General features: G+C 40.2%; 1 protein-coding gene across 1 annotated transcript in view; it reads left to right on the top strand.

Moving 5' to 3' along the window:
* The window catches only part of RNF130 (ring finger protein 130), a gene marked incomplete at its 5' end in the record, with an annotated part of 41,832 nt that overhangs the window by 1,894 nt on the left and 28,303 nt on the right, over positions 1-11,635 (top strand). Inside the window, one exon of the mRNA XM_010080841.1 lies at positions 7,335-7,529. Coding sequence (XP_010079143.1) covers positions 7,335-7,529 — 195 coding nt within the window. The remainder of the gene's footprint in view (positions 1-7,334; positions 7,530-11,635) is intronic.

Below are 11,635 nucleotides of genomic sequence, written 5' to 3'. Positions count from 1 at the left end.
GCAGACCTCGATTTCTACGGTTTTGACATGCTGCAGTCATTAAAACTTTGCCATCAGCTCTTGGGGAGATCCAGTTTTGACCTTCTGTTTGTCGACAGAAGACTGTTGAAACAAACACTACGCCAGTTGTCTTCCTTTGAAGGTCTTCTGAATTGTTCCATGTAGGTTTTGATATATATATATTTATTTAATATTTTATTGGAGTTTTGCTGAGGTGTGCTTCATGTGGCTTAAAAATATTTCATATAGTAGGAAAGACTGGAGTATTTTATGCTTTTAGTTAAGATGTTCTTGAACTCTTAAGGGTCTTACATTTATATTATTCTGCTTCTTTAGATTTGATAAAAGACAGTGCTGTCTTGCTGAAAGTAAAAGCTCTGCTTGTTTGCAAAATATTTTTTCTAATAGCTGTTAACACAAGTAGCTAGCACCAACCTCTGCTGTTGGAGCAGTGCTCTACCCCAGTTCTCATGTATCCTACGAAGAAAAGGACTCTACAACTGTTAGCAACTATGTTTGAAGATACCTTGGCTTTGAAACTCCTTTGATGTCGAGCATTCACCCATTCATGGGCTATCCCTTGAAACTTCCATGAACGTGGATGATCTGCTAGCACCTTCCTGGTGTAACTGTGGTATCTGTATTTTAGAGCTGAAATATCCTTAATGTCACATTTTTGTATGCTGCGTTAAGATCCTTTATTCATTCCTTAATTCAATGACCTGCTGCTGAACACACACCATTTCTAATAGCACAGCCTGTGATTTTAAGTGTTGTGCTCTGCATTGTTTTTTGTTGTGTTCTTGAATATGCCTGATATTTTGTATACTACTCTTTGAAGTTACCAGTCCCAGGTGATTACCCATCCTTGAAATTTCAGTGCAGAATGATGTGTTCAATCAGTTCTCCTCTTTCTTTATCAGAATTTCTTTAATCAAATTAACCTTGTCATGTTATTAATACATGTATTTAAATCCCTGTTCTTTTTATAGACCCTTGTATGAAATGGATACTGACTTTCAAAAGCAGTGTGCCCCAGGAAGTGATATGGCAGTAACTCGTATGACTGCTGGTGAATGTGACCTGTGGAAGTGTAGCTCCAGCGAGCTGTCGGTCACAGTTGGCCTCCGGGTGTAAATGCAGCACCTGTGTACACACATCTTTCCAACTGCATTAAATGCACGATAGCAGCAAGAGTTTTGCTATTAATCTTTCTTCCGTTCTTCCACTTCTAGTTCCTTTTCTTACTTCCTCTAACTTGCTAATCTTGTTACGATTTAAATAATTTCTTATTCAAAGAGCATTTTAAACAGCTTCTGGATGTGACTGCAGATTATCAAAAAGTGTGCCTCTCCTTCTGCAGGGAAGGACAATAGCTAACTGCATCTGTGCAGCCTGATGCAGCTTTTCTGAGAGTTTAGTTCAGGTTTATATCATCTCCTTGGTGAGGTTACTCAGCATTTTGGATTCAGTCCTGTCCTCAGTTATTGGTGACTTTCTGGAACCACGTGTTTCAGCCCAGACTTCTCATGGTAGTTGCCGAGGCGGTGTCTGTACACGCACCGTGTCCAGCCCTGTGCCACTCTAGTGACCTCTGCTTTTAAGCATCTTTGTGATCAGGTGCCTGGCAGCAGTTGTGGTGCTGACCTTCAGGTGTCAGGCACATTCCCCTCGCTGTGACAAACCAAGCTAGAAGCCATCAAAAACTGACTTTGACGAGTCTTCACAGAAACTGCAGTGCTTTGTGGCTTAGTTCCCTCAAAAACGTCCTCCATGGTGAACAGGACTCTCCTGTAGCTGTTGGGTCTGTGTTACTGCACGTGGTTCTCGGTTTCTATGCACAGTTGAGGACTGGAGACCTCTGTGCTCTCCAAGTCCCCTCGCAGATGGTCGGACCTTGCTGGGAGGCGAGGTTTTGAGCACCTTGGCTGGCTTTCGGGTAGTGGGGAGGCAGGCAGGGTGACTGGCACCGCGGGTGGGACTGATAGGAAGTGAAATAGCAGCAGACTCGGAGCCAAACGTGAAAATGTTGAGGCTCTCTGAACCGATAGGTCAGGCGTGAGGGGTTGAGGGGGAATGGGAAAGGACCAGTCTAAAGGGTTGAAAAGCTAAAGTGTGTGAAAGCTGCATTGAGAAAAAGCTGGTAGAAGGGGTAGTAGGGTTGTGGCTGGGCAAGGACACGAGAATTTGAGGAGAAGCATATGTTAGAAAAAGGTGGAATTAGGGAAAAATCAATATTGGCACAGTGTTAAGAAGGGAGGTTTATCTTGTGCGTGGTACGGTAACTACAGCTTTTTGTAGCACCTGACACTTCACAAACATGTTGTGTGAACAAGTTTTAGCTGCAGAAGGCTTAAAATGACAGTTTCCTAGTAACTGCAGAGCTTTAGGTAATATTCAGACAGAATTTTGTGTTCCTTTCTTGCCCAGAATCCAAAACAATAAGCATTAGGAAAAAGCAACAGGCAAATGTATTGATAAATGTGGAGTAGGGGAAGAAAACTCTTGTGCCGTGCATCCATCCTTTACCGTTGGTCTCAGTATCCAGCTGAGTTAGTCGTCATTAACTGATAATAAAACTAGAGGTTGTTTATTGGTGTTTATAATTGTAGTTCACTTACTGAGCTAACGAGATTAAATCTGAACTGTTACAGGACTCTTCTAAGCTTCAGTGATTTTCTTTTGTTTAACTTCTTCCCTGAAACAAGATTACCTCTTGTTCAAAGACGTTCTTTTAGTGTTAAAGCCAGCTTTAGTCAAAGCAATTACCTGAAATTACCTGAAATAGCTCTTGAAAATAAAATATCGCTGTGCATAATTCATTGACACAATTTTTATGAAGTGGAAATTATAACTGGCTTGAATAAGGACTATATTGATAATAGCACAAGTAGTAATGCGTTGAAAGAAAATATATATATTACACTTATTAAACCTTAATGGGATGGCAAATAACTCATTCCCTTCCTTGAAATGAGAAAGAACCAACGCTGCTGTGCAGCTTCTGTAAATTTCCCAGCTGAATTCCTTTTCTGGAAATTTTATCACAGGATTATAATTAATGTGTTGCTCAAGGCTGTCTGTGTTGCCGGTCAGGTGTGCTGCCCAGCGCCCGCCTGCGCAGTGCCCGCGGGAGGCAGGGAACGCTTTGGGGCGCAGGCTGCGTGGGACTGGGGCTTCCCATGTGCTGCTTTATTTCCCAACGAGTCTCTTGATCTGCTGAATATTGGTGCTCTCTCTCCACCTATTGTATTACAGTGATTGAAGGTCAGACTTGAAAATGCTTTCTGTATGTGTAGCTGAGACAGACCAGCTCTGGCAACTGGTGCTGGCCTCGGAGTGTAGTATGAGCTGAGATGCAATCCATATCAGGATATCTGGCCTTAAAAAAAAAAAAAAAAAAAGCCTGGAATAAAATAGTTAATGCCCACAGGGTGTGGGATGATGGCACTGGCCTTTTTCTGTGAAAAGGGGACAAAGTCTGATAACAGTCAATGCAGCAACCTTGGCTGAAGTGGGTGTCACAGCTACATCCTAAGCAAGGCAGCAGCAACATAAACGTAGGGTATAGGAGAGAAAGCAAACACAGGCGTGGTTCAGGAGCGGGAGGAGGCAGGCTGCATTCAGGCAGGTGCGTGCTTACTTTTGTCAAAGCCTCTGGCAGCTGACCTATTAATTTAATTTTTGCTCCCACAAAATGGCTATCCACCTTACGGGGGAAGGCTAAAGGACCTGGTTGAGCAGTAGGAAAAGATGAGCAGGAAGGTGCTGTTGCCATTCTGATGTAAGCTTGCCAATGTGCAAGTTGAGGAAGCCTGGTTGGGTCTATTGCATTATTAACTAATGCCACAAACCTTTGTCCTTCTGCAGGAGGGGCTCTTGAATTTAAAAAAATGCTTGAGGAGAAACAGTTACGTGCAAGTTGTGCCGTCCTGTGTGTTCTGCAAGAGGAAACTGAAGCGCTCCTAAAGTTGCAAACACATGTGCAGCCTAACTGTAGATACTTAAATCGCAGCTGAACCTCCTGTAAAGAGGCTCTTCTGTGGTGTTGGGGCTTATGGTGGGAAGGGAGAGATTTACAACAACATGATACATAGCTCTTTAACCCAGCAGGCTGCCACTTCTAACAGAAAATTGGGTTTTTTTGCCAACACATCCGTGGTTCATACTTAGACATGGAGAAAGGAAAGGCAGAGTAAATAACTGAATTTCAGATAAGCCAGAAGAATAGCACACCTATAGGGAAACGTACATAGATAGCTTTCTGTATGCTTATGTCTTCTGAAAATATGAAATTACATGAGTGACTTCTGATCATATCTTTTTATGTGCAAGTGATTTGCTTTGCAGTAACCTTAATTTAATATGAATTTGCTTTTCATTCCAGCATGGACATCATCCAGGTAATACTTGCAAGCCCTAGTCTTTTAGTTCCTAATTGGAATTTGGACAATGGAGCATAGATGGCATGATAATGGAGAGCTATCAATGACAATTCTTGCTGACACTGTTCGTTTATCTGTGTCCCTTACGGTGGCAGTTGATGCACCAGGCGCATTAGGTGTATAGCAGATGGTTGGGTTTTTTTTAGCCAGCTCGCTGGCGGGAAGGGTGACTGTGATTATTAGACTTCCACTCTGAAAAGAGTGTATTAAGGCTATTGAAAAGAAGAGCAGAAAACCTCACTTTCCACTATTGTTCCTGAATTTTATTTACTTAGAAATGAAAAGGTTCCTTGACATTTGTGTGGTGTAAATAGGATGCTAATGTAAAGAAAAGAGAGTTGTGAATTTTTATTACATTTCAGCTGACTTGCAGTTAGGCAGTTCAGGTTTATCTGAAGCAACCAGTTTTTCCCTAGTGTTTTTGCATTACTTAAATAGTGCTAAAACAATATTGTCAGCTGTTAAATTTTCATCAGGTCATACTGAATCCACCTCGTCAGGAATAACATGCTGTATCTGTTTAAGTGCTGTTTGTTGGTCTATATCTGGAAAGCTTTTATCTCTTAATATCTCATTTCCTAATATCTCATTTCCTAATCCTGTTGCTCTATCCACTGATATTTCATAGCTCTGTCCACAGCTGAGAGAGACTTTGATCTCTACTGTGGTAAAAAATTTTGTACTACTTTTCCCACAAATGCAGTTTCTGTTATCTCTTACTACCTTCTCTGTTGGTCTTTAAGCTAAAAATACAAATTTAAAGGTGCCTACATGGATTTTTATAAAACCAAATTGTATAACAGACTTTTGCGAATGCTGCCTCCCTTTTGAAAGTGCCTTTTGCCTTTTATGGCTTTTATGATTTTTTGATTCTAATTGCCCATTACCCTATTTTTGTGGCCATTTTTGTTTTTCCTCAGTATTTTAGTTTTGGATGTGATTGTACTGAAGCAAACAGTACATCATCCATAGGTTTACTGCTCTTCCTCCATATATTTTAAGTACATTTGTGTTGGCCACAGTGTCTCCTTTCAGAGTGAATTTTGGCAGTGTGAGGAGGTTCTGTGGAATTGTAGCCGTTTATTGAATGGTATTTTCCAAAGGATGTGTCACACCTGAGATTCTTGAATGTGATTTCACTGGACAAGGATGGGATTTTTATCTTTCAAGGCTTGAGAAACTTACCGTGACAGTCTGCTGGTGCTTTCCACAATGTGTGTGGATCAGTGGTACTCTACAATTTCCAAAGGGATTTGAATAATAATATTAAGGTAATGGAAGAAAATACTCTATAAAATTTGACTTTGGGCATCTGTAGTTCAGATTTTCCCTGATCCCTTTATAAAACAAAAGCACAAATAGAAGAATACAGCAAATAGCCCTCCATGTCTGAAATGTCTACTACAGCCTGAAAAACAATGGTGGAAAGGATGTGCTTGTATCTGGCTCCCCACCCTCCTCCCAGGGGAACAGGGAGAGGCACTTCTTGTCCGAATTAAGAGATGCAACGACTTCCTGTACCACTGCCACAGTATAGACTCAGCTGCACTCGTTCTCTTTGAGAAAGCAAAAGATTTTCTTTCTTCTTTCAGAAAAGATCTTTTAGCTATTTGAATCTCCCTTGTTATAGGTTTTAACCTGAGCTATGTTCAGCTGAAAATGCTTAAAAAGATCTTTTGTTTTGTTTCCAGCTAGCATGTTAAACTGGGTAATTTTTGGGGAGACTTTTTACTGAAATCCCATAGGCTGTGCTGAAGAACTCACTTGTTCAAAAAGAAAATTTTATGGGACACTTCAGCTGAATTGCCCTTAGGATCTGTAATGTTTTTAGAGATATTACACAAATAAATTGTTTGTCTTGGAAAATCACTTTTTATTCCAACCATTTTTAGTAGCCAAAGATTCTTGTGCCATTTGCAAGGGTGAATGTCTTTATATTGTAATTTGCTGTTGGCTCTAAATTTCTGAAATCCTTTCATGACCTGACCAGTGTGTCAGACTAAACTGTGTGTTTCCAGTTGCACAAACAGAAATGTTTTCCATCAGTTTCAGCTGCTGTACGGTGAAGTTATCCTCTGTGTTGTATTCTGTGCCTTTTGTCCGTAGCTCTGTGTGGGTTTGGGTTGTTCCAGGGTACATTACAGTGGCAGGGAGGACAGAAGAAGAGTTTTGCGTACTGTTGAATTCAGACATCTGGCGTTTGCCGTTTCTTACTCCTGCTTTATGCCATCGATACCTGTTCAGCTGACAGCTTGACTGCCTCATGTTTGCAAAACTGTTTGTTTCTCTATGAACTTGAAGGCACTTCCTTGTAGGCAAAATGTGCATCTGGAAAAAGCTGCCGTTGGCTGCTGGGGTTTTACAAGATCAGCTTTTAGTATCGTCCTTTTTTACAGTAGCCTGCACATGGCAGAGAACTCGGAAATCTTGTTTTCACAACCTCCTTTGTTTAGTTATACTTCCCACTGCAGTGATATTTATGACTGCATTAGAAAGAAAAAAAAAAGTTATACTCCCCAGCATGACTGATAAACAGCTGTTTTGTAAATGCCTGTAACGTATGAACCATATTCTAACGTTTTTCACGCTCCAGGCAGGTATTGATTCAAATGTAAATTCATTGTTCTAGCTGCACTAGAGTTAAAAATAGCTTGTGTTAGCGAGCCTGATGCTTGGGCATATAGTCCCAGGTTTCAGTGTGTGAGGCTTTTATCTGAAGACTTTTTCTCATACGAATGCAGTTGGTTTTTGGCTTTATTAACAAGAGGGTAGCGGTTTCCCAGTGCGTAACAGTTAAGTAATTCAGCAAAACTTGGAGCTGGGTTTTTTTTCTTTTTTTTTGCCTGTTTACACAGATGGCAATTTGTTCAAATGTATTTCCCATTTCAGTTGCAGATCGCCTGGGCTGTGACCCTCGAACACGTTTCCAAGTTCCACCAAACACCAAGCAGTGGATCGCTTTACTACAGCGAGGAAACTGTACATTTAGAGAGAAAATACTGCGAGCAGCTTCCCATAATGCCACAGCTGTGGTCATTTACAACAATATATCCAGTGAAGAACCTGTCACGATGACTCATCAAGGTAAATAAAACGTAATTTCTTTCACTATAATTCTTTTTTGCCCAAGTATTCTTTTGCCTTATAAGCTACTGTGAAAGTGCACAGGTGATGCTATTTGGAACAGCCTGTTCTCTACTGATGTTTACATGTATGCAATATAGTGAAATAAGCCAATCATTCTGAAAAGTTGTTTTCCTTGCCGTTACATTTTATCCGGCGAGGAACACTCCTCTGCAGTGGAGATATGGTTGTTTGGAGTGAGGAAGTGTCTGTAAGATCTTAGGAGCAATCTGTTTCAAATCTTTCTCAAGAAGAAAAGCTAACATACAATGAAAGGTCTAGAATTTTACAAAGCATCTGTACCTGAAGAATTTTTATGGTAGCATGCCTTCCACTGGCTGTTGTGGTGGGGACTTCCAAATGTTAACAGTTACATCAGGATCTGAGCTTGCATGGGTGTTTTCATGGCAGTTTAGAGAGGGTTCTCTTTCTGTCATGTGTCTTTTGAGTGCCACACAGCAGTGAGCAGAACATAGTGATCTGGAGAGCAGTCGCCTCTAAGTTGTCCAGAATTAGACTATTGCTGGTCTAGAATAATGCTGAAAATCTGGATTTCTGTAGATTTCTACTTTTTTAGGGCTATTTATGTTTAAAATTTTGCTGTTACTACTGAGTTACTTTAGCCAGTGGGAGCCTCATACATAAACATTTTCCTTGGTTAAAAATGATTCTCACAATTTTACTAACTAAATTTTTTGTTTTTCCCAAAGGTTTTCTCAATTAGGAATTATTTAGCTTAATCAGAAAAGGTATATTTCTATATTTGATCGCTGTACTGCTAGCTGATTTTTTCTTCTAGAATATTTTCAGTCCTTTTTCTTGAAGCATGAGGGTTGCTTGGAAACTGGAACTTCACAATTATTGCTCTGCATATTGTCACACAATTAGAATTGAATTATTTTACTGAAGAAGTGCTATGGTTGCTTCTTTCTCTCTTTTTTTACACGGGAAATGTCTTGTGGCTTCTTCTGGTTTAGTGGGGTTTGACCTTTCCAATTCTGTATACCACAGGAATTTTCCAGGGAGATTTTGAACTCTGTGTAGCAATTCAAAGCCTGTTGACAATCCATTTTTATCTTGGGTACCTTCCTTAGACATTTTTGCAAGTAATCTCCAGGCAAAAAGTCCCATGTTCTAGTGAAACGCTTTTTACCACCTTCCTTTTGGGTTTTTGTGTTGTTTGGGTTTTTTTTTTGTTTGTTTTTTGGTGTTTTTTTTTTTTTTGCTGCTCTCTCTCTGCTGATGTAGTACCCTCCTAAACCTTCAGCTCTGGTCTCTCTTTGAAATACCGGTAGGATTGCAAGGTCTGCAGTCTCTTCTTTAGCAATGATTTTTGACTCCTCCTATGGCCTGGAATACCTGACTGGCAGAAGAAAAGACTACTAGTAACAGTACAGCTCTGGCGTTGTTTGCTCCATTACGTGTTAAATCATACAGTAGGTTTGATTATAACTTTTAATACCTTCTTTCTCGTAATGCTGTTAGATTTGGCAGGTGCTTTCATAGCCATGGGATGGTGTTTGTCTTTTATTAGGAAATCCCATTTCACTCAGTGTTTCAGCTCTGAAGACCATGGTATTGCCTTTGAAAATATATCAGTAGGTCCAGTGGTTCTGGTTGGCTGGTGTAATGTCTCAAGTTATAAAGTGTGAGAGCTGCTGTGGTTAAAATGGTGTCTTGTAAGCTAGCCAGGCAGCTGTTCAGATACTTGATGTTTGGGGAAAAGCTGCTGTCTTCAGCATGTTGACTTCCAGATAGTTACTCTTACTCATGTCAAGCTTTAAAAAAATGCAGTTACAGGAGATGATGCATGTTTTGTCTTTGAGTATTGGGGATACTGGTTTTTAGCTGCGTGTGCTCAGTCCGTGGTGTGCTAGAGTCTGTCACTGATTTGGGCTGTAGGCACTATCTCAAAATTAATATTGGACTTGAAGCATTCAGACTGTGTGACAGGCTAAAAGTAATTATCTAGAACTGGAGGCACCACCTTAGCACCATGCTATAATGAAAAGGAATGTCGCTGCACAGCTTTTGTTTTGATTGCATTATGGTCATGTCAGGGATCTCCTTCCCAATCTGCGCCGTGCAGAGCTTCCTATAAATAACTTCCTGTTTGCTCGATGTAGGAACTGCGAGCGTGTGTAACTGAGATGTAGACTAGTCTTCTGGTGTTAGCCTCAGCACAAGCGAGGGTTTGGAATCCAGCATTCCCCTCCATGACAGTTACTCCAAATTGGATATAGATTAACGAGCCTATGCTTACGTGATGAGCCTATCCAAAGAAATGCTGCGTGTAAAGCAGTCTTACACATGTTCAGGGCACTCTCTGGTCTTCCTTTTTCTGCCTTTTCAACCGTATCACTGCTTGCATGCTTTTTTAGGTGGTAAGTAACCACATCATCTGCTTGTTAGACATTCCAGTGTGCTGTATCCACTCCCTTTAGTATTTTCTATCCCTAAAGATTGGGAGGAGGTGGCTCTGTGTATTTGATAGCTGTTCTGCTGCTGGTTCACTGAAATACTTGTTGAATAGGGTTTATACAGTGAAAATGAAGGTGAGCCACCACGGTCTTATTTCCATATGATGTCTAGTGCTGTGCAGTATTCCTCTATTTGTTTAAAAAAGCATTCTTCCTTCACAAGACAGTTTAGCAACTGCATCATGGTGACCAGGTTCACGGCTCTACGTTTTCTTTCCATAGACAGGTGAAAATAGACCTTGTGGCATTTTCTATCACTGTAACATAATTTTTATACTGCTGCGCACCAAACCTTAGGAGTATGGTGCTTTGAGCAGCCTGATCTAGTGGAGGATATCCCTGTCCATGGCAGGGGGGTTGGAACCAGATGATCCAACCCAAACCATTCTATGAGTCTATGATAATATTCTCTCTTCCCGGTGAAGCAGACAGGAAAGTGGCAACTGCTGATAACTCACACCGTGAACTGCACACTTTCCTACTTTGACATTTCCATTAATTCCAATCACCCGCTTAGGCGACGTCTGTGCTAAAAATAAGTAAAACACCACATAAATTTATGTATGGTGTCCACCTGCAGAGAGGTGATTCTCCATGAAAAGAGCTCCGTAAGCAGTTCTCACCTGTGGGATTAATATTTTATCCAAGTTATTTTATGCTTGAACACACATTAGAAAATGTTAATCTTACGGAAATTTGTTCATACTCAATATATTACTTAGCAGAATGTAAATGCCTTCTGGTGGCTCGATAACAACTGTCACTCTATTGCTAATATCAAAGTGTGCTTTTTGTTGTGTGATTGTTCACTAAGTCTCTGCCCCTTTGACTTCAAGTTGAGTTTTAAAGTAGGTATTGTCCTTAAGGATTTGGTGAACTTTTAAAATATGGGGTTTTTTCTGTTGATGTTATTTGCAACATTATTTTCTTTTCTCTGTGTATAGCCTTGTGTGTATTGCTGTGTGCATGTAAAATAAACGTATTTTACACATTCCTGTAGATGTCCTCTATCAACCTACGTGAAGGACGCCTTTCCCAGCACAGGTTCTGCCAGACTATGATATCACTGGCAGGAAGGCAGTTTTATGAGTGGTTTTGTTTGCTCCTTCTGTTAAAGCGGAACAAATATTGTCTAATGTGAAGAAGAGCCTGTGTGGTAGAGAAAACATGTAGTAGCTGTATCCTTTAAATCAATTATGGGAATAGGCAGGAAATGCAAGTAAAACATCATTTTAACTCTTTGTTTGTTTGTGTGTGGTGGAGACAGTCCTGACAAGTACAAAACAGTTAAATTTTACATTGAACTTCTCTATTAAAATCTAGGCTTTATTTGGATTTATAGAAAAGAATATAGGCCAAAGAAGCCTCTAAAGTTAATATTTCATACTCGGAATTCATGGAACAAATATAAACAGAAAAAGATGAATAAATATAGAAGAGTGTCAAAATGAAGTTGCTGGATTCCCATAACTGCTGCTTATCAGTGCTGAAGAAATTTCCTGAAGTCTTTAAACAACTTCTAATAGAACCTTTTTCAGAGGATTTCCCTGATGCACTTAAATCTTTTAAAGTCTTTAGAACAAGCTG

This window comes from Pterocles gutturalis, unplaced genomic scaffold (genome assembly GCF_000699245.1).
Source record: "Pterocles gutturalis isolate BGI_N339 unplaced genomic scaffold, ASM69924v1 scaffold43504, whole genome shotgun sequence".
Taxonomy (NCBI): domain Eukaryota; kingdom Metazoa; phylum Chordata; class Aves; order Pterocliformes; family Pteroclidae; genus Pterocles; species Pterocles gutturalis.
Note: the sequence above shows the minus strand (reverse complement) of the source record. Positions and strands in the feature narration are given on the sequence as shown.